This window comes from Molothrus aeneus, chromosome 3 (genome assembly GCF_037042795.1).
Source record: "Molothrus aeneus isolate 106 chromosome 3, BPBGC_Maene_1.0, whole genome shotgun sequence".
Taxonomy (NCBI): domain Eukaryota; kingdom Metazoa; phylum Chordata; class Aves; order Passeriformes; family Icteridae; genus Molothrus; species Molothrus aeneus.
Genome location: NC_089648.1, coordinates 52246303 through 52271882, shown reverse-complemented (window position 1 = coordinate 52271882; position 25580 = coordinate 52246303). Strand labels below are relative to the sequence as shown.

General features: G+C 36.4%; 1 protein-coding gene across 6 annotated transcripts in view; it reads left to right on the top strand.

Annotated features, from left to right (window-relative positions):
- The window catches only part of ZDHHC14 (zinc finger DHHC-type palmitoyltransferase 14), a 94881-nt gene that overhangs the window by 39156 nt on the left and 30145 nt on the right, over positions 1 to 25580 (top strand). For 4 of the 6 annotated variants that reach the window (XM_066546931.1, XM_066546934.1, XM_066546933.1 and 1 more), the window contains exons 2-3: positions 14544 to 14716; positions 23665 to 23823. In XM_066546931.1, coding sequence (XP_066403028.1) covers positions 14544 to 14716; positions 23665 to 23823 — 332 coding nt within the window. The remainder of the gene's footprint in view (positions 1 to 14543; positions 14717 to 23664; positions 23824 to 25580) is intronic. The other 2 variants (XM_066546932.1, XM_066546930.1) reach the window with 1 other exon arrangement.

Below are 25580 nucleotides of genomic sequence, written 5' to 3'. Positions count from 1 at the left end.
GTTCATATCTCTGCAGATGACAACTTATTTTAACTTAGATAAGTGTTCTGAAGAGGCTGAGTGGAATTGGAATTTCTGTTTCAAAAAGGTTTTGTCTGTGAAATTCTGTGGAGTTCAAGAGCAAAATATTCAAAGGGCTAGGGATTTTTATGTGCTTTGGCTTATTTCTTTGATCAGTCATCTCATTTATAATGGGCTGCAAGTATTGCTTAATAGCACCTATTCATATTATCTCTGAATGTCTGTTGCTTTCTTTTAAAGTTCAATATTACTAGATAGTACTTAATATGCTGGAGTCAATCCTATACTGTGCCTCACATTAGATGGAGGTGTCTGATTTTCCCCTGAAAATATTTCAAAGCTTTTCTCTCTTGTAGCTGTGTTTACAGTTTAACTGAATATTATTTCACATCTTTGAAAGTTGGTGATCATCTCTTTATTAACATCAACAGTAAGTCACAGACAACTCTAAACAATGAAAACAGCGATTTTAAAAACAAACAATCAACCATTTCACTTCTCACTCTTGCACTTACTCCCTGGAACATTGTGTCAGCACAAGGCAGGAGTGGAAATGACTAATCTGGCTGAGGGGAAGAGGAGCTTCATTTGGACTCTCAACAAAAAGTTACTCTCAGCATGTTGGTGATGGAGGAAATTACTGTGGTCTGTATGGACTACTGTTATTCCTCACAGTAGCAAATAGATAATATCTGATTGCTTCAAGGCTCAGATCCTGAAATTCAGAAAGTCTAGGGCTTTTTTTGAATGAAATTACTTTCTTGGAACATGTTTTTTCCTCAATATCATTCACTCTATATATAAAAAAAAGACAATTCACATATCTCTAGAAACTTTTTACCCCCCCCGGAACTTTGAAGTAATTTCCTTAGAGTTAGTGTCTAAAATATTGACAAAGATGTGCTGCCTGTACTTGGAAAGAAACTTCCTAATGTGTCTGTCAGCATCAGGTTCCTATTAAATAGATTTGAAAACCAGTAAAGTTTTTGTTTGAATCTGAATTGTGTAATTTTATAAAGCAAGATTAAAACGTATAAAGGACAAATGCCTTGTCTTTTTAGGAGAAGCTGGAACACTTTTGGATTGATACATTTTCTTAACTTTTTTGTAACCATAGTATTTTTTTAATGAGCCAGCTAATAATCAGCTTAGTAACATATGGAGTTTCTATTTTAAGTCCTCCTCCTTTTTCTTCCTCTGTTGTATTGTGTAAGCCAAGCAGTGTTTCCTGTTAGTAATTATTTGTATTGCAGTATTACCTAGAGGTTGCAGCTGATTTGCTTGCTGCTTAGGCAGTATTTTTGTACAGTAGTGTCCAAGACCATCATCAAGGTTCACTGGCAGCAAAAAAATCCCCCAATAAAAATAAATAACCAGGGGAATTTTTATAGTTATACAGGATTTGGCACATAATTTTGTCTTGAATGTGTCCTGGGTAGGTGTATGCTCCAAAAAAGGAGAGGGATCAGTGTGGTGAATTGCCTTTGCACAAGGTCACACAACAGAATGCTGGCTGATCCAGGAAGCCAGCTTAACTGATTCCTGGTCTCCTGCCCCATCCACTGAACTGTTTCTGACCTCTATTGTAATGGACCTCTCTTAGGTTGATCTGTCTCCTTTTTGAAAGAAAATAAAATATTATTTCATCAACCAAAAATGAAGTCCTATGCATACGTTCAGCGTCCTTCAAAAGAAACAAAAGAAGCAAAGATGGATTTTTCATTTAGCAGCAGTTGGAGGATACAGTATTGTTTTGCAATACTCATTAGGTCTCCAGAGATTGTTTCCTAAGGATTGGAAGGCTGAGGAAGTGAAGATATTGGCATGGTGTCGAGGCAGCTGCAGAGGGTTGGCTAAGCTACAAGCATCTGACTGCAGAGTAGTTCAAAAAAATAAGAAATGCTTCTTTGTTGTTTTGAAATGCTTATATATTTCTAGCTAATTTTAGTATGAATATTATAATGTCATATACAAAATAGAGATGATTGCACTGTAGGGTTGTAATGTAGCATATAAACAACTGGGGGGTTTGCACCATATATTTCAAAAATATTTTCAGTACTTATTTTGTCATCTAGACGCTTCCCTGTACCAGTTTGATTCTAATAGACTGCTTCTGGCCAGTAATGCTACCAGGGCCTTTGTTTGCCCTTTGCTTACTTTTGCTGATTACCTTGGAATAGAAACTTAATATTTAATTTAGTTCTTCAGTACCATATGAGAAATACCTTGAGAGGTTTTTTTCAATGGTAGTGTGCCTACAGATTTTTCAATTACTTTTGTCAATTGTATGTATGTTTCCATAAACAAGAGAGAGGGGGTTAATAAAGTACAAATGAATAAAACTCTCTCAAAGACTGGATTCATATTGGCACTACCTTCTGTTACAGTCAGTGTTAATTATGTTCTTAAATCCTGTCCTTTTCCTGGAACTTACCCTAGGGTAGGACAGACTTTCAGAACAAGTGTTACTTTTTTTTTAGATTACAGAACAAAATACAGCTGAAGATGTTATGAATAATTTTCACTGCTGTTGAGAAGCAGCAAAATGTGTTCATGTTCAAAGAGGGAGATTTGTGCTGTCCTGAGGATGCTCACAGTGAGATGATCATACCCTTTGAGTAGTACATGAACCTGAAACACAAGCCTGGCACTGGTTCTGGGTTGGCAAGTGTTGACTGTTACATTTTAATGGCTCTTTACCATTCTGACAAACTGAAAAATTGCAGAGAGCTCTTGGTATTTCTCAGTGTTGGTGAGGATTCAGACACCAGTAATAGGCTCATATGAATTTGTGGCTATGAATTTTAATTCAAGAGTAGTTGCATTAAAAATCTTTTGGGAGAATGAATACAGCTGTACTGGCAACTTGGTATTTGCCATGCTGCTTGCTCTTTTAAGGTTTGTAGCTTTTCTGAATAGGATAATTGCACTCATAGCTCCTGCATATTTGCTGCTGTTTCCCTCCAGCCCTAGTATTCTGCATGTTTTAAGCAAGGTTGTTAGTATGTATTTGGGACATCGAGGTTATTCATGTTGTATTGCAGTTTAGGACAAAAATGTAATGTTTAGCATTTTAATTAACATAAATTTGAAATAGAAGTTTCTCTCCAGTTTAGAGTGTGGTTTAGGATAATGTCTTGTTTTTATAAGATGTGTAGTCTTTGCTTCTTGTTTCATCCATTCAGCAAAATCTCATTAGAATCTTCTGTAGACTTGTAAGCTTTGACTTCATGGACAGAATAAAAATGTATCTGACAAACTGTCAAATATGAGAAAAGAATGGAAATGGTGTAGGAAAAAGGGGGTTTGTATACCTGTGAAGAAACACGAGCTTGTGCTCCTGGTCTGTCCTTTATTTGTAAATAAAAATTGCTTACTCTGCTGCAGTGTTGGATGTACACTTTGCTCTGTCATTTATTCACTGTGAGCTTTAGTGTAATTTTTAGAACTAGGAGTAAGATGCACCAAGGTTGCTCCTTTCTGAACACTTGCAGACAGAAAATGCTATAAATCTCCATTATGTTGCACCTTTTCATAGAAAAACTATTCAAAAATTTGGCACAAGCCTGAAAACTCCTCAACTTTGTTATCATGTAAGGGACACAGAAAGGAAGGAGGAGCAACACATTGGGCATTTATCCTTTCATTTAGTGTAGCTATTTGAAGTGACATAAGCAGCATGCTTCTTAGTTCCATGTAGCTCGTGTTTTTGGCTGTAGTATGTTCTGCCAACATGAAAGGCAAGCTTTGCCATGGAGAAAAGATGTAATCAGAAGACAGGTTAGAAGAAGCTGTAGGAGGTTAGCAAACTTTGGATCTTCCTCCTGATTATGGTCTGTTTGTGTTGCTGTGTATGAAGGCACTGATTAAGCCAGGGTAGCAGCTTCTCTTTAAATTCAGTTGCGAATATCCTCAGATAAATTGGGACTATGGTGGAGTGTTGTAAAATTTGCAGCTCCCCTCTGGTGCTGTAGCATGAAGGTGTGCATTCAGATTTGACAAAAGGGCCTGGGCAGCTTCTCAGGCAGGAGGGAGTCTGAGGGACTGGCCAAAGCAGCAAAACTTGTTAAAGACGGAAAAACACCAGGGCAAAAGGTGGAGCTCATGATATCAATGCTTGGAGGACTCCGTGAAATAGGTTGCACATTGCTGATATACATTTAGAGATGGTGCACTGCAGTGATGTAGGCTGTAATGTGATGTCATTTTGTACAGCCAATTGCAATCTTTTTTTATTTTAGCTTCTGTGCAATTGTTTTAGGTATTCAAAAGATTTCCATTCCTATTTAGCTTTGTGCCCCGCTGGTTTCCTGTTTATGTAAAAGTGCCAAAGAGCAAGACTTGGTGTGGTATTTGCATGGTTGAGAGTGACTGTGGGAGTGGTTTTTATGTCAGCATCTGAAACTGGAAGGTGGACAGCAGAACATGTTTGACAGTGGAAAGATGGAGAATAAATCTTGTGTTGCAATTTCAGAGTATATTCTGGGACCAATGAAGTAACCGAGCTTTTCCCTGATTTTCGTGGCTGGTTTGCCTTTGGGAGAGAGTTCACATCATTCCACTTGCAAAGCTGTCTGCTGATGTCTGTGTAAATATGGCAAAAAAAGTAATCCTTCAGTGGGGATCGTGTCATATACAGGTGCTAGCAAGTTGCATAATTGAAATGTTAGAAGAAGAAAAGAATTTGAAATTTATAGTCACAGTGGATGTAACAAAGACCTTTTCTTTGCTTCACCTTCTTGTGACAATTTTTAGGAGTTTTGGCAGTCTGACAAAAATAGACAGATCTTAAACTGAAGAAATAAATTACGCTTTCAAAGAGGTGTAGCTGTAACACCCTCTGTTTGTTAATCTCCCCTACCTGAAATCCTATTTTGGTTTACATTAAAATTAGGGATTGTGGTAATTACTGGATAAAATTGCATATTAGTTGGGAAGGCTTGAAACTCAATGAAACAGTAGTAAAGAAAATTTGCATATGACAAAAAATTAAAACTGAGTAGGAATTTTGAATAAAATATTTTTAACAAACTGTAAAAACTGGGCATTTAAAAACCAATAAAATGAATTTTATTCATTTTACATTCAGATCTGGTTTATGCATTAGCAGTCAAAATATCTGGTTACTGTACGTTATGTAACTGTAAAGTAACTGTAGTTCTTAAGTGACATTTGTGTGAAGAGCATAATTATTTTAAATGTGGCAATTTCAATTTTTTTGTTGTTGCATTTGCTACAGAATCTTCTGTGATAACCTGAACTTTAAACCATTCACAGGGATGATTTTCAACCTTAATTTTTAATTTTTGAAGTAACATTTCTGTGATAACTTCATTGTACTTTTCTGTTATCTGTATTTTTGTTGTCACTGACTTAAGAGAAAATATGCTGGAATATGTTTTTTCTTATTTAAATGGGTGATTTAATCACCTTTATTTAATACAGAATTATTAATTATTAATCACCTAATTTGATACAGCATTGATGTATGGTAAAAATAACTTTTGGTGAATTATAGAAATGTTCAGGAAGAGAATATGAAATTAATAATTTCAGTCAATGGCCTTTCCCAAGAGGAAAGTGCCCCTCGGTGATGTGTTTATGGAAGTACAGAGAAAAGTATGATATGATAAAGCCACTGATTTTCAATTTGAACGTGCCTATCTAAGTTTGATAAGTATTTAACATAGAAGTCTTGAAAGAGCATTTAAATGTCTTCCAAAAAATGGACATACTCAGACAAAAGTGTTGCATTACTCAAACACTGCAGTCTTCTCTGCACACATCCCTGAAGGTAATTAAATGCTATGACATTGCTAAACTCTGATTCAGAAGCAATCTTTCATTGTAGTCTATTTCTTAAACTTTTCATGCCTGGTCTTCTATGACTTGCACCCAAGTCTCAGTTCTAAGGCAAAACAGTAAAAGGCTATTCCTAGCTGTTTCAATTATATTGCTAATCCAAATATTTGTAGTGGTGATGCTCTCTGTGTAGATGAAGCACTGTGTGCTTTATTTTTTCTATGAAATAAATGATTTGCCTCAAGCTGGTTTTTGCAAGTTGATATATTTAAACTGACCCATTTTTAGATATGGAGATCTGGCACTGCTTTGGAATCATGAGTGCAAATTAGTTGTTGGGTTTTCTTTTTAGTCTGAAGTAGCCTGCAGTATGCCAGTCTCCCTCTCCAATGAGTGCTCAGTGTGGGGCAAGAGATTCTCATGAGACTGTGAGGAGGCAGCAGGAGAAAGCAAGGGATGCCATTTCAGGTAAAACTCCTCCAGCACTTGTGGAGACCTGTGGCAGTGAAGTTACTACAAACAAGCCTCTTGAGTCTTTTTATGATCAAGTTGCTGCATTGCTCAGCTCTGCTTCTTTTGGGGAAGAGGAGGTTAAGCTGTCTTGGTTTTATCCTCCTCCTCCTCGCTTTATGTTCCCAGTTGCTCTATTTATAACAATGTGATATATACTTTTGATATGTAGGGTGGGTAGCATTATCAGTTCTCCATTTTTATAAGTAAAGGATCCCTAGGAAGTGCTGTGTCTGCTTTTCAATGAATATTCAAAGGCTTTTATTATAGTGGCTTTCCCTGAGAAGTTAAGATGTAAATATTTTTTCCGCCTGGTTAAATCATGGCAATGACACTGGATCCACTATTCCTAAGATTATGATTATGGGTGGGATTTCCACAAAGCAGCTGAATGGATCTAGAAATCACAGTTGAACTTCATCCTGCCTTCTGAATGTTCCTACCTGTTCTCTGGCACTCATTAATTGCACAGTGAATTAAATTGTTTAGAAAATTGATCAAACAGAAGATGAAGGTTTTTGGGAGTTCTTGAGTTTGGTGGTCTTGGTTTTTTTCAATTTGGTGGTTTTGGTTCCTTTCAGAAAAGGGAACAGATGAAAAACAATTCTTATGTTTTAGGTCAGCATTAGCCTGCTCATTTGTGCTATACAGGCTAAGTGACAGTGGAATGTGGCCAGAGGTGGGGATTGCATTGACAGGCCTTTGCCCTTTAGCAAGAGCTAGGCTTTACATCTAGCCTTTAGACCTTATAGATTGGGGAGGGTGAAAACAAGCTATGGCTCATTGAAAGCTCAGAGTCTAATAACTGGCAGCAGCTTATTTGTGTGTGCTTCAGTTTCCAGAGGATGCTGTGAAAAATCATCTCGAAGCTCACGCTCCTTTAGGGACTTAGTTGTGGCGTAAGGCATTTCCGCTTGTTTTGTCCCAGTTTTCATTTCAGTTCATTAGTGCTTGGGATTAACCTGATGGTTTAGTTATAAAATCACATAACAGGAAATAATAAGAAGTAGTAAGGAAGCAATATGAAGCATGACAGGAAAGAAGGTGTTCTATATGGGCTGTTTTAAAGAAAATACAAGTTTCTGTATTTAGTGGAATTCATTGATTGGTGGTCTTACACTGTGAAAACCAAACCTTGCACTGTATGCAAAACTGGAAAATTTAAGTGCAAATATATTTTTAGTTTTTCAAGTAAGTAATTAGGGAAAGGAAAGAGCAATAAAGCAAGACTTCAATTTGCTGCATGTTTGGAAGCTATGCCTTTTCTAAGTTTGTCTTTTAAGGATATGTTATACTTGCATTGACTTTTCATAAGTCAGGCATTTGGTGTATCCATCAGTTTGGTAGATATTCCCCATTTTCTTACTAACTACCTTGGAAATTTCTGGCCAACAGGTGATGGAAGCATAGTTTTTAAAATAGTGTTTTGTAAAACAAAGATGTTCCTTATCTCTAGAAAAAAGTAAAATATAATTGCCCTTGTAGGAGCTTAGTAATCACATCTGTTTTGCAGACAGGTTCATTTTGCATTATGCATTTTATTTATTCCAGCTTTGAAGTTTGACAGCAGATCGTTAGAGTTAATTCACATAGCAATAAAAGTTGGGAGGTCATGCAAGGCTGTTACTTTGATTGTTGTATATCTGCTGCATTAAACCCTTGAGATCTTTACTTGTAGGAGAGAGTTTGTGGTTATTTTCTACAATGTCCTAATCAACAGTACTTGCTTTGCTTCATCTGAACTCCTACATGCAAATTCAACCAGTGTAAGTCTTATTTCAATGGTAATGCATTACAATTTAATGGAGTCAGCGCTGTAACGATTTCCATTGAATGCTTGCAGGTTTGAGCCAGAGGAGAGAGGTTTCTGAAGTCTCTCATTCTTAGTAATTGCTCGTGGGTTTGAGCAGCTTTAAAGACCAAACTGCATCCAGTTTCTGCATGAAACTTTGAAAGACCAGTTGTTGAGCTTTTGCTGTTCAGGGCAATGTTAAGCTAATTTTATTTTGTCATAGGTTGGAGAGGACCTATAAAGCACTTACCTTGTTAGGTTTAAGGATCATGCTGGTTCAGTAAGCTGTGGGATTTCATCATATTAATCCTCTTTGTGTTAAGTAGTCATTTCTATGTGCTGGTAGAGGCTAGGATACTTCATTACATGCTAGAGTCACTACTAGTTTATATGTGTTTCCACTTAAAAATTATTTTCAATTAGAAATAATTTTAAAAGGAGTCAGCCCCAAGAAATACAGCAAGTATTGAAAAAATAAGATGCATCTAATACTGTAAAATAGATAATAAACTAACAATGGTTCTCATCTGAATCCATTCAATAAATGTCTTTCTGATTAAGACATATCTGAGATTATTAAGATGATGAGGAGGTAGTATTCTTGCAATCGCTGCTATTGCTCCTGTTCCTGTTGTCATTCTGCCTTTTGTTTGACAACTATTCTGTTTTCCGTAGTCTTCACATGCTTGCAACACTCCAGATTTTCTGAATTTAAAATGAAGCAAATTGTCAGAAGAGTGATTTTTGTCTTGTATTTTATCAAGTAAGTTTTTGAAACTGCTTTACCATTGTAAAATGAGGGAGTGTATGATTTAAAAAGAATTTTCAAAACAAATAATAATGAAATAAATTAATTTTTTAAAAGTAAATTTCAAATCCTATTGAAATTAGTCTGTGTGTTGCTTAATATCCCTAAAACAATTCAATAGGGATTTCAAAAGCTGTACAAAAGAATGAAGTAGATGTAGGAAAATAAAACTTCCTTAGCTAATCTTGTTAGGAATTTACATTACTTGGACTAATCCATACTCAAGTTATACCACATTTTTTGTGTGCCAGCAGCATGCTTCTGAAAAAAACAAGTTAAAAGAAGGAAGCCTTCAAACCCCACAACAGTGAAAGTATTTCACTCTGATCATTCTCTTTGTCCTGTTTATCTTTATAAATTCTTTATCAGATAGCAGCTTCCAAGGTTTTGCTGTGCCCTCACGTTTTGCCCATCTTTGTCTTCCTCTGGCCGTGTTGCTCTTCGTGCATGTCCTTGGCTGCACTGGCAATTTATCATTAGAAAAATAAGTTATAAACTATTTTTGTTCTAGCCCAGAGTCTTGCTTTGCCTTTAATCTGTCTATATATGGGTATTCTGTTGCCATCTCTAAATTGGAAGATATCAAGGTTAGAACATGGTTTCACAGGAAGCTGTGGTCTGAATGAAAACCTTACTGACAGCTGCTGAAACTGAGGTCTTCTACCCCCCACTGTCCAAATTTCCCTCTCCCAGAAACAGAAACAAAGTTGATGATGTAGGAAAAGCAACAATAATTTTCTTTCTTTATGTTACATATCTCAACTGTATTTATATTTTTTCCTAGTTTTGTTTTCCTGTAGTTTTGTGTGTGCTTCTTTTTCCCTTGCTTTGTGCTAATATCCTTTTGCATGTTTGGTTTGTTAGAGACAGAAAGAGAAACCAACAAAATGGTGTCATTTTCACACATTTTAGTAAACTAACTTTGCTCACAAAAGAGCCTGGCAAAGATTTGTGTTGGCATAAGGGCAGAAGTTTGGGACAGTGGCTTGGAGCAATGATGCAGTGGAGCTGAAAGGAAGGGTAAGCTGAGAAGAGCCATAAATGAGAGTGGAAAGAGAAACAACAAACCCCTTAGGCTAGTTTAAAGAAAGCAGCCCAGTCTCATTCAGATGTTAACTTGTAAAATGTAGAGCTGAACCCAGGGTGCCCAGTGCCAGCCTTCTCTCTTCTGTTGGACGTCACCTGCATGCCAGTAGCCACTGATGTATTAAACAGGCAGTATGTGCAGAAACAGAAACAAAGTTGATGATGTAGGAAAAGCAACAATAATTTTCTTTCTTTATGTTACATATCTCAACTGTATTTATATTTTTTCCTAGAGTACATATATTTTATATCTGCTACAAAGAGTTTTATATTGATGAACAGCTTGACATAAAGTATCCTCTTAGCAATCTTGCAAGCCAAGCTTGTAGGGCTTTTTTAATTAGTGTAATTAAGTGCAATAGCTATTTAATCTTTGCATTAAATTTGTATTTTTATTGTTTTCCACATGCCAACTGAACAAATATTAATTTAAATCTTCAATGTATAAAACCCTGGTTTGTTGGGTTTCTTTTTTAAATGCAGGCTCAACCCCTCTCCAGATACCTGTACTGGATAGATTTGTCATTTACTGAGTCTCCCCATCAGTGAATAGCTGTCAGTGAACCTTTCAGGAAAGTCAACATCTTTCCAGGAAAGGCCTTCAGGAGACTTCTTTTCTTTCCTCCCCTTTTCTAATGACAATGCTTGAAAGTTGTAGGACTCTGACTGTGATCCTCAGCACAGTTTCCAGAAGTATTTTTCTGCTGGTCTCAGTAGCCACAGGGAGTATGGTCATACAGTTAGGAGGGCTGCTGGGTGGTAAGAGTTGCTTTTGTACTTCCCCTGCATCCTTTGTTCACAGGGGTGATGCTTGATAATTATCTCTTCTGTGCCAGGGTGTTTTTATTTTTATCGAGCTGTGACAGACTAGTCTTCCACCAGATTTTATTTCCCTCCTACACTCATGCAGACTTTCACATGATACTTCAAAAAAGCAGCTGAGAAGCCAAGCAAAAAGCAAGGCTAAAAGTATCAAAGTTCTCAATTAATTCAAAACTTCAACTTATGTTACAGTTTGCTGTATGTAGATCCAAACATTCTTGTCTGAAAAAGCTGTTTCCAGAGTAGCAGTTTCTAATGGGGTCAGTGGTCTAGTAATAATTTCTAAAAATGTCTTTTCTGGGATAGGCCTAGTCAGTACTTGCTGTCCTTACAGATGCTGATTTAAAACAACTGTTTTACCCTGTCTAAGATGTACACTGATGATGTCAGTTCACATCTAGTCATCACCAAGTGCCACTTGGAAAAGGTTTGTCACTGCTTGCTCTGCAGTAGGACAGACATCTGTCCTGGAGCTCTCTGCTGTTTATCAAAGTGTTACTGGCAGTGGGCAGGTCTCTGCACAGGGATTCCCTCTGCAGGGAAAATTCTCAAATTTGCTGTCAGGAAATACTCACTAGTGTTTGCTTTAAAAAATCACTGAAAATACCCTCCAAAAAAGATACTTCTTGTAATATCCAAGGAAAGCTGCTGCCTGAAGGGATACATCCTCAATTAAATTAATTAAGGAATCTGAGCAAACATGAGGGATAATCTTTTTCTGTGTTCAGTATTTAACAATTCTAAAAGTAGTAACACTAGAAGTGTTTAAAATAATATTGACTTAATGTAGCAGTACAAATACATTTGTTATATAAGCATGCAAATATAAAATATATAAATATGCAAGTGTATTTCTACAGATTTTTTCACACTTTTGAGCTAAGATCCATGTTTTTAATTTGAAGGCACTTTTAATAGATTTTTTAATAACTCAGGAGAAGTAAGATTTTCCCCCTTTTTTTAAACAAATGTGAAGAAAAAAGGTCTAATGGTATCTTGGTATCTGCTGGTTTTTGTTTGGTTTGGTTTTTTTTAGATTTATCTCACAAGTATTTCAAAAATTAATTGGATTTTTTTAAAGGAGAGATGTCATAGAGCTCTCTTCGAGCTCATGTAATTTTATATGGTCTGTACATAAATCAGACTGTACTAAATGGTCCTGCCCAGACTTAATGTCTGAATCTCTGTAAGAAGCTGCTGTAAGAAACTGGTTTCTCAGCTTGAAATAATTTTTTAATTGGTGGAACGTGACTTGGTTATTAGATGCCATCTTCAGTCTTTTCTGCATTATTGCTGAATTAATTTCAAGTCAAAGGTGGTAAAATATATGTTGTTAAACTTTAAAAGCAACTTTAGGCCAAGCAGATTACCTCATGCTTGTTGTGAAGATTGTACAGGGCTTTGAGAGTGGAGATTTTTTCACTGCAGGTGGACTTGGTTCAGCAAGGCAGAGACAGATTTTTCCACGCTTTTTTACTGTACTGCAAACATTGCTTTTCAGCAATGTTGGGCTTTCTTAGTATTTTAGCACATCAATTTTTTCTTTCTACCAATTTCATGTGAAATTACTGTTAAAAGGAAACATGTTAGAGTCATGGCCCTTAGTTTCCATCCTGTGAGCATCAGTGAGAATTTGTGTATGTAATGCCATTGCTGGTTTTGTGTTGGCAAGTGTCGAAATAGTTCTGTGCTGCCCTGAGATTCTCATGTTACCTTTCACACACATAGAGCTCTTGTTTGGTCAACAGACTTCAGCACAGTTGCAATTTCTTGAGTACATGTAATGAATAATGCAATAGAACTGTGAGAGAACTGTGCTATATTTAGTGTTCATTAATGTACACATTCCCTCTAATCCTTTTAAAAATATATTCTTGCAGTCTATTTGTACTCTTCTCTGAGCACATTACAGTGGTTTGGATTTCAGTAGTCTTTTGTGGAAAAAGAAATAAATAATTTGAGAAATTTATTGAGAAATAAATTGAGCAGTAGGATATTCATGCAGTGTGAAAGCTTCTCTTTGGCTGTTCTTTCTGACTGGCTTTTCCTGACATGAGAGGAGCAAGGCTTATAGCTACCAAGGCTTACATCTTGCTGCTGCTTCCTTTAGCTAGCACTGATTTAATAAGTCTGGGCCTTTGAAGATTTTCCTAAAAGCATTCATTTCAAGGATGTTTCCTAGCATTTGAGTGGTCTATTTGTTATGTGAAACCCCAGTATCTCTTGCACCTCGTCTTTTTTTAATAACCAGGTATCTTTTTATTCTTTTGTTACTTGTTGCACCTGTAGTATTGCATTAATGTAGGAAGAGATGATTTCCACTTTTATGGTGTACACCATGTCATGCATGTGGACTCATGTGCATCCATGAAACCCTCTAGGTTTGGTGAAGCAGCCAAGTATTTTTAATAAGGTTATGCAGGGAGATAAATGCTTTGTACATGGCAGCTGGTATGAAAAGTGTCTCCACTCTCTCCCCATCCTGTTGCAGAAGTGATGGACAGTGGAGCTGACATTGTCATCACTTGCTTAGAGTTAACATTCCACTGAGGTTAACCGACTTGCAGTGCAAAAGCTTGCACGTCTGAATCATCATTTCAGGCAGTCAGCAGAAATAGGGAATCTAATGTTAATTAAACTTGATGAAGAAACTTTAGATGAAGCCCTAAGGTCTAGAACTTGTTGATTTTTGATTTCTGTATTTAGGCTCATTTTATGACTTCTTACGCAGACATCCAGAAGTACATGAAGCCATCTTTGTATTCTACCCACACCTACTTAATGTAAGAGCTGTGAAGAGAGTCTTCAGCCTGTGTGTTTTCTAAGATGGTGCTGCAGTGCTTCTGTAGTGTCCAAGTGTTCATATCCCTTCTTTTTGCAGAGCTGTAAAGAGATACTTATATTTGTGTATTGGTTGGATTCCAGCCTTTCTGTCCATTTTGATTTAATCATATGTGAAGCACAGAGGAAAATTTGCTTAAAATGTAATCCAGTCTTAAACCCTGCATGTATATTGTAAATCTGGTAAACATAGAGCCATTTTTGCCCTGGTCATGGGCTGTTGATGTTGCCATAGACATGCCCCTGGATTGTTTGCTCCCAGGTGTGTTGAACTGTCATTTGCATTCTTCTTACTTTGTAAATGAGTAAAAAAATTCACTAACTTACCAGAAATGGGTTAAGAAGGAAAATCAGTAGACATGTTAAAATATTGATATACACCAAGACTGTTAAAGGAATGCGTTGCATGTACTTAAGCACCATCTTTCTGGTGGATGATAAATCCATTTTATAGACTTAATTATGTATTTCAGTATGGCTTATTTCTTCATGTTATGGGCTTCTTCTGGTTATTTCCCCTTTTCTCTCTCTGCCCAATTTGCTTTTATGTGATTGGGCAGCAGGTGAAGAAATATATAAGCTTATTATGCTGAGATAAAAATATTTTATCTTCTTATGTAAATGAGTATTGCATATAGTGAGGTCATTATTATGCTACTTGTGCCTTTGTTATATTGAATATGTTATGAAAAATTGCAGAATACATAAACAGAAATTTCAGCTTCAATAAACATTCCATGGCAAGTAATGCATCAAGAGAAGAAAGTGAATTCTTCATATGCATTTATAGAGGTAAAGAGTTTTTGAGAGCAAGTTGCATTATGTGTTGCTGATTGTTGACTCTTTTTCTTTTTCCAGTTGCCCGTATTTGTCAGAGAAGATTACCCCTGCTATTCCTGCAATTGGTGGGATCCTTTTCTTTTTCGTGATGGGGACCCTGCTGCGCACTAGTTTCAGTGACCCTGGTGTCCTCCCCCGCGCAACACCAGATGAGGCAGCAGATCTAGAGAGACAAATAGGTAACACCGAAGGTCTGTTGTCTCTTCCTTTCCTCCCGAGGGTGCATGTGCTGTGTGAAGGCAGTGTGCTGCTCAGCTCCTGGCAGGAGTTACTCCTCCCTTGCCACAGGGATTGTTCTGCAGCTGTAATGTCTGCTGGCGTTGCAGTGATTCCTGTGGAAAGATGATTGATCAGTTCTTCACCAAGAAAGTAAATAAAACCCTGGCCTTTTACAGTGATAGTTATTACTGTAAATACTTCTCAGCAAAGCTGGTAGAAATCTCTCTGTGGTACATAAGAGAATATTTTTTAAGTGTTTTTGACAAGAAATCTGATATTGCTAAAGATCTACAATTGTGCGTTTTTAAAACAATGTATTTTCAGAATTTTAACTGAATTTAATTATGTTATTTATACTGCAAAAGAGTCAGAAAAGTCTCTGCGTTAACATACAGTAAAAATGTTATTTTTTTTTTAGTAAAGCCAGCATAATTAAAGTATAGAGCTGGATTTTAACCATTCTCGCTTAGCAAGAGCATCGTTAACTAAATTCTGTAAGTGGGACTTCTACAGGTACAAATATGCTGAAAAACTAAAGAGAAGAGAACACAGGATGAGTTTGCAGAACTGCTTCATAAATAGTGGTTTGTGAGCTTAGTAAGCTACTCAACCTTAGTAAATGCTACTATATCTGCTTTGATATGATAGTCAGTGGAAGTTCCATTTTTTTGAAGCAGTTTCAGAGGAATGCTCACTCGTGTAATTGAAAAGACAGGTAACAGGTCTGTGCAAGCACAAGAGAAATACTTGCAGCCTCCTTGATGTTTAATACCGTAAGTGCAATTCTAGGCTTTTTATGATAGAAGTATTAAAACGTTTGCTATTTATCTGAATTTCAGAAGTGCATAAAAATATGGAAAAATATAATGAAGCATTCATTTAGCACCTTTTTGTAGCCAGTGTTATGGTTTACTTTTATTGATCTCCTTCAAGGAATTCTTTACTTAGAATAAGGTACCACCTTTAGTGCAAAACACAGGTACAGGTTCCTGTTCAAGGAATTGCTTATTTATCCTGTGTTCACAGAAGCATTGGTCTATGTCAGGAAATAAATTATTTCAAATAAGCAGCTCACAAGAATAATTTTATGTTGGCATCTGTCAGAGTTCTGACAAAATACAAAACTAAAAATATAAATTGAATATACTAGAGGGGACAGTCAAAATGTTCCTGTGTGCAGCAATTTCAGAACTTGTGTTTAAAAATTATAATTATTTCTAAATGGTGTTGCATACTTGTTCACAGGCTGAGGCTGCTGAGCTGATCAAAGCCATGTCTTTTCTTCAGCAGTAGCAAAGGCAGTACTCTTCAAAGAAAGGCCAGTGGAATATTGAAGTGAGGAATTACAGTGGCAGCAAATGTGGAGTCCCCAAGCATGAGGGCTTATGGCAAGTGTAATAGAGGAACAAGCTAGGTAGCTATAAGAAATCATTCTGCCCTAAAATTGTGGTTCTGGATTCAACAATGGAAGTGGACAGAAACATTTTTGTACTGTTACAGTATGGGGTTTTTTATGTGCCTGTAAAAGGTGTATCCTAGTGGAGTGGTATCTGTGCAGCAAGAAAAGCTGAATGGCTCCTGCAGCTGAAAAGAAGACTAGATTTTCCAAAATTTTCATGCAGACTGGATTGCCTTGTAACTTGCTGTGCCTCGCAACTTGAGGTGTCTTCTAAAGTTAACAGTAATTTATTTTAGACAAGGAAGTTCTTCAGATAACTCACCTAAAAATAATGCCTTTACCAAATAGTTTCTTTGCAAAAATGCGTTAATGTAACTTGTCCTATCTGTAGCTTTTACTTTATTGAAATCATTCTTAGATACTTGAGTCTTACCCTGCCCTACTGGTCTCTTTGAGAAGCAACCTACCAGAATTTATTACACATGCACTGAGAAACAGTTGTGTCCCAAGACAAGGAATTGTGATTTAAGAATGCTATTTTGAAGTTCTCTTGAAATGTATAAAACTTCATTTTTTTTACTTTAGAAAGACTAGAATAGGATGAGCTGATTAGGAAGAATGGTTTTCAAAATAAGACCTTCTAAAGAAGCTTGACAGTACTTTGTCCTTTCAGATGACTTTCTGGGAATAGGGTGGTCATATTAAGAGCACAAAATATTTCTACCTAGGCTATCAGCCTTCTTCAGGTGAAGAATGGAGAACTAACAGAGCTGTGATTCTGCTATTTCCACCCCCTGTGTGCAGGACTGGAAAGCAGTTATTTCTTGAGAATTTGCTGTGTTCATAGATAAACAGAAAGTGAAAAGAACTGAAAAAAAAAATTGTCCAAAAAGCAAAAGGAACTTCTGTTATTCAAAAATACTATATTTAATGCAAATCATCAAGCTGTCCTCATACAAAGAAAAGTTGGGAAGTGTAATAAGAGGCCATTTTGACTGCATTTGATTGTAGTCAAAAAGATACTAGTGCCAGAAGTGGAGAGAGTTCCTAAAGGTCAGTATAAAAGGATGGCACAAGCATATTGGGAAAGGCAAAAGGAAAATCAAATCAGTTGCAATCAGAAAGGAGCAGTAGAAGACAGCAGGACAGGTTCTGTTAGAGGTCACAGAAAGAAAGAAAAGCTGAAGGCATGCTGTGTAATTGGGAAATGAGAAATAGCAGAGGACAATCTGTAGGATTCAACACTGCTTTGATCTCAGAAGATAACTTGCATGCTTCTTGATAGCTGATAGAAAGAGAAGAAAGTAGTTGTAGTTTAAAACTCCATTAATCCACTATCCTGTATCTTTATTGGTTTATCTAGTCTTCTGCTTTAATAGAAATCTGTCAATTCTGTCACCAGAAACTATTCTCTGTCTGGGAAGACATGGTACATGATCAAATTATAAGAATTGTGACTGTCAAAGGGTTGAGGCTTGTGGCTATTTAAGTCTCAAAACAAGCAACAAAGAATTTCAAGTGAAAATTGAGTGTAAGCAATCTGATATCCTTCATTGAAAGAGTAACTGTCTTGGTGGGAAAGCAGAAGATCTGCTTAATTTTTCACTCTAATTAAGCTCTTGATGGTGTCCTGCATAGGATTCTTTCTGTATCAGTTTTGGAATTGAAATTGCCACAAAGTCAGTAAGTACCTTTTCAAAAAGACACTCTAGCAGCAAATGCTAAGTGCTCAAATAGGACCTTTCAGAGACTGATTGTGGGCTCATGAGGAATATGCTTAACTCTGAAGTTGGTGCTGAGATGGAGAAATTTGCAATCACTGGGTTTGATTTTTTTAAAATGTATTTTAAATAGTTTGAGCAACGTTAGGGAAAAACCACAAAATGCAAGAATACAAGTGGAAACCAAATCCTAATGGAAAGGGGTCTAAGTGGTGAATAGTGCAGGAAGAAGAGACTTGAGTGTTATTTCCAAACAGATTGGGTTAGCACTGTGCTATGACAAAAAGGAGGACTCCTTTTTGAGGCATGTTAGAAGAGGACTGGTTACATGAGCCAGAAGAAGTGACATTCTGAGATACCCAGTGGTGATGAGGGCTCAGTTCACTGTCTGGTTTTCTACAACATATGTAAAAACTCAAGAGGAAGGCAGCTAAACAGAGAAGTTTGGAAAACAGGACTTGTAAGAATATTTATTACATACGTGCATTTGGCCTAAGAGAGAGGAGAAGCAAAAGTCTTAAAACACTCCAGTTTGCTGGGGTTTTCATATAACATAGTAGAACAACAGCAACTAGATGTATGAGGCTTATATAATGTAAAAATCACTGAGGGTAACTTTATTTGCTATAAGAGTGCTATAATTTCACTGAAATGCAGCAGGATTTTTTTTTTCTTTAAATGCGACATTAAATGTACTGATGTGTAGTATTTCTACTTCAATTATAACTTCCATTAAAATTGAAAAGAAGTTTTTCCAGGGTACCCTAGCTGTAATTGCACTATTGTCATGATACATATAAGCATGGCTTCTGCAATCACACAAAATATTATATTGAGAGGGGATTTTTCTTCTATGGAAACAAAAATACTAAGAGCAGCCTTATTTTGTAGCCTCTTTGCAGTTACATGTCTTTCTTGGACTTAAGTCAGTGTTAAGTCACTTCAAGTGGAAAAATTGTGAACTTCTGAATTGAAGGCTTAGAAGGATAACCCAATCTAGGAGAATGGGTTTTGTAAGCAGGAAAGCATTTGTCCAGTTGATGTATACAAGTTTAACAATTCTTTCACAATATCAGTCTTGTTTGCATTGTATAGGTGATGCAGATAATTGAAAAGATGGTCATGGTAATTTATCCTTCCAGCCTTAAAATGCTTTGAATTTTTCTTCAGGCTGTCATAAGTTATATGTATCTTCCTCATTTAATCTGTTCGATTAGTTCAGGCCAGTTCTCAGGACAGCTTCTGCTTGCTTGCCTTTGTGTTTTCCAAGCCCTGAATTCAGTGTATGAGCTACAGCGGCACACTATCTCTGCAAATTGGCTAATTTACGCTGATGCTCAAGACCACATTTGAGACTCCTTCAGAATTCCTTGCCTATCTTTCTTTTGTTTTGAAATGCACAATTGGATTTCATTATAGCCTTATAAAATTAAATCCATGCCACAGCACAGGCATTTCATAGAACTGGCCATGGCCTGAACAAATACATACTGTTTGTAGTTAGCACGTTTTGCTTTCTTTACAAAAGTGGGGTGCCAGCTTCCTAGTCTTATAGTTGTACCTGATACTGCACCCTTAAACAACATGCTTAAAATAAATATAGTGAAATTACTTTGTGTGTCAGGTAACTCTTAGAAAGCTCTTCCTGTCTGTGCTTCTTTCCCTCAGCAAATCACTAAATATTATATTTCTTTCTGGGAATGAGCATACCATTCACATGAAGTTTTAGGCTTCAAGAAGATCATGAAACTCTACTTTTAAGAAAATAATACATTATTGCAGAAGAATCTAAGTCCTTAAAGTTGGGAGCAAGTCCTTAAAGTTGGGAGCAGTATGTGTTCTGTATCTCTTGATGGCTATCTGATGAAAAACTATGTGAAGAATGCAGTTAGCAGCTGCTGATTTCAGTCTAAACCAGGTTCCCAGTATTGTTTGTCCCTGAGATTACTGTCTTGAAACAAGAGTACTTTATTTAAGTTCTCTTCCCTCCAAGAAATAAAGGTCTCTTTTGTCTTGTAGCCCGCTGTTGTTAAAAAAGTACCTTAAATTTGAACAGTTAAACACATAGGAAGACATTTCTTAGCAATTTGCACTGTTGGCTGGCTTTGTTTTGTTTTTGGTTAGAATTTTTTCTCTTATTTTTCAGATGTTATGGGTTATACATAAATATTCTTTTCATTACCTTTTCATTTAGTTCTCAGGAAACATTAGAATTGTTTCAGTTTACTGACTTCTCAAATAATTTTGTTTGAAGATTGAAATTGTGTCCTTTTAAAGTTGTCAACAATCATTGCATGATATGGTTATGAAGCTTGTATAGAGACAATGCAGGGCTGCCTTCTAAAGGCTGTTTGTCTCAAGTTCTTAGGAACATTGGCCAAAAATCCAACTCTTGATTGAGCAGGAGAGTCCTAGTGATATGTATACAAACTTGCAACTTCTGTCTTTTGTCAGCGCCACTTATTTGTTTGTAGCATAACAAATTGAGAAATCCGAGTGGAGTTTGTTGTCCCATTAGGAGAGGTTGCTAGGTTGTGCTATATCTCCATTAAATACTTGGAGTATCTTTCTTGGAGCATTTCAGGTCTCTTGGTCCTGCAAGGACATGAATTTGCATGCATGGGGTTTTTGTAATTATGGTAATAAAAATGCTGGAGCCCCATCTAGTACATGAACAGTTAACCCTGCTAGAGAAATTCCAAAATGTGTCAGAACAGAGAGGATGGATGGCAATCCCATTAGTGGGTAAATTTTAGCCTTTTTTTGAAAGAACTTGCATTACTACATCAGTAATAGGTCGGATGAGTCAAATGTAGCAGTGATCAAACGCAGTTTATTTGGGGAAGATGATTCCGTTAAGGTTAATCTTTCTGTTCCTCAAAGAGAACTCACATATTGAAGATTTAACTGTGTTAGACCCCAAGTATGAGCAGTTGAATTAAAGACAAACTGCAGCCTGAAAATTCACAGTGAGACCAGGACATGTTTAGCACATTTAGGTTAGATTGTGTTAAATTGTATTAAATCCAAGCACATTTGACCTTGCTCTGCAGCTTGTTTCCAGGAAAAAGCTGTTAGTAAACAGAAAGACTGGAACATTCAGGTTTGATTATGCAATTTAGGATTTTGAGAAAAATTCTCAGTCCCTGGAAAATCAGCAAGACTGTTTACACTTATTTCATTTGCATGAGCTTTCACCCTTGGATTTCAAGATTAATTTGCCTTGGAGAGCTAGGAATTGCTGTCTCTGTGAACTTCCCTGCAAATGTTAGGGAGGAAATCCTCTTAGAAGACTGGTGTAAATAAAATGGGCTGGACAGTAGTCTCACTTCTCTACCAGAGAAGACAGAAGTTGCCTTTGAGATTCTGCCAGAGCCCATCTAAAATAATTGTGGTGCACTTTATGAACTTCTTGAAAGGAGGGGGAATACTGGGTTTAGTCAATGTGCCTCTTACAAAATAAATGTTTATCTAGGAAAAAGAGCATATTCTCTCTAAACAATTCCTCTTGACTGGTTTAAGTAATTTTCTTTCAATTATTAAGTACATACTCAAGAATAATAAGATTTTGTAAAAGAAAAAAATCTGAAATATTACTGTTATGGTAGAAAATTCAATGCATCAGTATTTCTAGCATACAAAGCTACACCTAGATGAAATTCAGGATTTATTCAGTATTTTTTATAATTACGCACCTAAATGTGAGTATCAAATGAAAATATTTGGGTTTTTAATGAAGATGCCATGACAGTATGTATTAAATGCTTTATTCAATAAAATCAAAGGGCTAATTACCTATATTTATGTTCACAGTTTAAGTCTTATCTTGACCAAAATATGGTCAGAAATGGGTCTAACATTGTGTTTTGTAATGTCCAAAGATTTCTAGAAGGACTGTGACTATTACAAGCTGATTGGTTATAATGTCACCATTACACGTTACTTTCTTAGTGTAATGTGAATTAGAAGAAATTCTTCCCTGTCTTCTGGATTTAGTTAACATTCATGTCTCTCTAGTGCTTTAAATACTATAAGCACAGTTGTGCTATGTCTTCCAAAGAACATCTTTTCGGCTTATATGCTGAAATACACTGGTAGCATTATTTAATCAGAAATATTTGTCAAGTAGTATTGGCCTTGAGGTCAAAATCAGTATAACTGCTAGTTATGGGAACCACACAATAATCCATGCTTCTATGCGCAGGTTGTAGGACCTGGCTAGGCATTGCAAGCACATTGCAGGAGTTGCTTTATATCCAACACAAATGAATGTCTTTACCTCATCAGGCTGTAGGAGGCTGCTTCTATGCTGCTCTTTTTTAGTATTCACCACTTCATTCTCATAATGGATGTTTAGGAGCTTTATATCTAGATTCCATCCATCTCAGCTATTGTGCCCTTCATTTCATCCTCTTCTCCATTAGAGTTTTCTGAAGTCTGGTTGTTTTAATGGTCAAGTTTACAGTGGTGTCCCACAAGGACTTTTATCTATTTATGCATATTTATGGATCATATTTATGGGTGAGCACTTTGCAGATGAGAACTCCTTAAGCTGGATTTGCTGCCAAATCAGCATGTTGTATAATTGCACCTTTGCTAGCACAGCTGTGCTGTTGCCAGTTTGAATGCCTTGCTAGGTGGGAAACTTTCTTGTTGCCCTTTTGGAAAATACATCATTTGTAGGCTGTGTAATTGGCAGAAATTGAAATTGTGGGTGATATTTCTAACAATTTGAGCTCAAATAAAGTCATAGATCTTTTAGTAACAAGCCCCACATGAAAATGGGACAACTTAAGATGCAGTTGTTCAAGTGACTTGACTGTGACTTTGAAATGTATTTTCATTCATATATTGGAAAAATATTTTATTTTACTTCCCTATTGTCTTAGCTGATCTGTTTTCCAAGTGTAATAAATTTAGGGTTTTCTTTTCCACTTCTCTGGTTTGATTTGATTGTGATTACACAAGAACAGATAGACCTAGAAAAAGGCACCATTTTTACATGTTGAAGTTTCAGAGTAAAGTTCAACTTGGGCAAAATTGAACTTTATTAGCCTAATCAGCCCTTTAGATGCTGTAAAAATTATTGATAATATCCTAAAAATAAAGGGAAGCTTAGAAACAAAACCCAAAACACTACTACTTGTCTCAAACAAGGTAGTTGGGAACTGGTTTTGTGCAACAAAAAAACTTGAAGGTGTCTAGAAGTGACACCGGGAGTTGGGTGTTCAAACTTCTAAGCAGCAAAAGCTGTAAGATACTTTTGTGAATGTGCTCTGTTGTATCACAGCATGCAAGAGATATCGACATTCACCAGATTCAGATGACAGAGCTGCTGTTGCTTAAGTAAATATGCAGATTCTCTTCTAGGCTGTAGAATTTCTGCAGCATTTCTAGGGAGATTTTTTTTTATTACAGGAATTCTGAAAAAATTAGGAAGATTCTAAAGGTAACTTCCAAGTTTTGCTGTCCTACACGAGTAGTTATAGTTGTCTCTAATATGTTATCTAAGAGCTATTTGGGGGTATGAAGCTGTAAGAATTCTGGGATCAAGGTCATTGTCAGCGTTTGAGACTTGGGTTTGGATGGTTTCTTTGATGCAGGTTGATTGGCTTTCGATGCTATTTGCAATGAAATGTCTCTTTGCTGCTTATTACTCAAGAATTAGAAGGGGGAAAATTGTTTATTTTAAATGTGTAAATACGAATTTGAAATTTGCTATAGATTGCCATCGAGGACAGTTTTGTGCCTACATCATAGCTCATGTGCAACATTTCATGTCTTGTATTTTCATTCTTAGATATAGCAAATGGCTGCAGTTCAGGAGGATATCGTCCCCCTCCCAGAACAAAAGAAGTGATCATCAATGGACAGACAGTGAAACTAAAATATTGTTTTACTTGCAAGATTTTCCGCCCACCTCGTGCCTCACATTGCAGCCTTTGTGATAACTGCGTAGGTGAGTAAAAGAAAGATACAGCATATGTTCAGCTGAGTAGCTTATATCTTGTAATGAATACTTTCCATAGGAGACAGAAAAAAAAAACCAGTTAGTGACAAGATTAGTCATGAGGTGACTTGCTCTGTTCATCTTCCTTTCCTACAAGATCTGTTAAATGTTAAGAATTTTAGAGGAGGCATAAAAGGAGACTTGGCCTAACAGATGTTGCTAGTCTAAGAAGACTTTTCTAACCTGCCCTAATGACAAAGAACACACCCAACTCGAATAAGGCCGCATATAATGCGTGATGACCTTTCCAAACTTTTTGGGAGTCTCAGAATTGTTTTTTTCACCAGACTAAATTGAGGGCAAGGAGCTGCTTCTCCAGTTCATTAGTAACTAACTGTAAGGCATGGTTCAAATGGTTAGGGCTGTGTGACCAAAATACACACTGTAGGTGATTCTTACCTTTGAGCAGATTTATGACTAGAGGTACTTATGTCAGAATCCATAAAAAATTACTGGGCAAACGTGCTCTTTTGAGAGTAAGTACATGTTGTCAGGACCTAAGCATTTTCTATAATTATGGGGTTGTTTTTTTTCTCTCTGAATATCTTGTCCTTTTCATTACTGTTTTCTATGGAGGTCACACAAGGTGATTAAGATATGCTTGGATTTAAAAGCAAACAAAAAAACCCCTACCAATCAAATCTGAGTGGTTTCCAGTTAATTAGATCATATTTGCAGTTTAGTGCAGTTGATTAGCACACTGTTGAGTCTGGATCTTATGCATTCAAGAAAATAATGTAGAAAGATGTCTCCAGCTGAGAAATGTAATTGCAGCACTCAGCAGTGGTATTTTTAGATATAAAGCAGTCATTGGAAGAATTGGAGTTGTATGTTTCAATGATACTGGTTTAGGGAATGCACTTACATCAGACTGAAAAGCTTATTAGCCTTTTGGCCCTGTAGAATTGATTGGTGTCTGTAGATGGTTCCTTCAGTAAATAAATTTTTCTGATGTGTTAAAATTTTGTAAGTGTTGAAAAGCTATTGAGCTTGCTTTTATTGAGCAAGTAGCGATGTTTATGAAATGCCGTTGGTACATTTTTCAGAAAAATATTTTAACAAATGTGTAACTTTAATACTACAGTGTTGTGATACTGCTCAGCAAACTGGACAATATGTAAATACAGTTGTTGTCTAGTGTGATAAATAAAAGTTGAAAAGCTGTTGTCTTTACCAAGAGAGCAAAAAATAAGAGCGACTTCACCTGTACGACCTGAAGCTTATTTTAAAATAATGGTTTGGTTTTTTAATGCACTGGTATGAAGGATTTTCCAATAGGTTATTCTGTAATCTGTGTCCTTTTCATACCACATCTGGAAAACCTATTCTGTAAAACATTAAAGTAGTGATGGCAGGGAAGCAACTTGCACATTCTTCTGATCATGTCTGTGATGAAAAAACAGATGTGAATTATTATGAATATTTATTTAAAAAGAGTGAGTAAATTACTTATATAACTGAGATGTTTTTTCTGCTCATAAGATCGGTATGATCATTGTAATTTCCTCTTGCACATTTTTAAATTTGGAGTTACTTGTTTTAAAGTAATTGAATGAATTTGCTGTGGCTTTTCTCCTCAGTGTTTATAATAGGAATTACAATAAATTGACTTTTTCAGGGTTCACTGTATAGTAGTTTTGTTTCCTGATTAGATACAGGTGTTTGTCAAGTAAATATTTGGGTGTACTGAATGAAAAAAGTGAGAT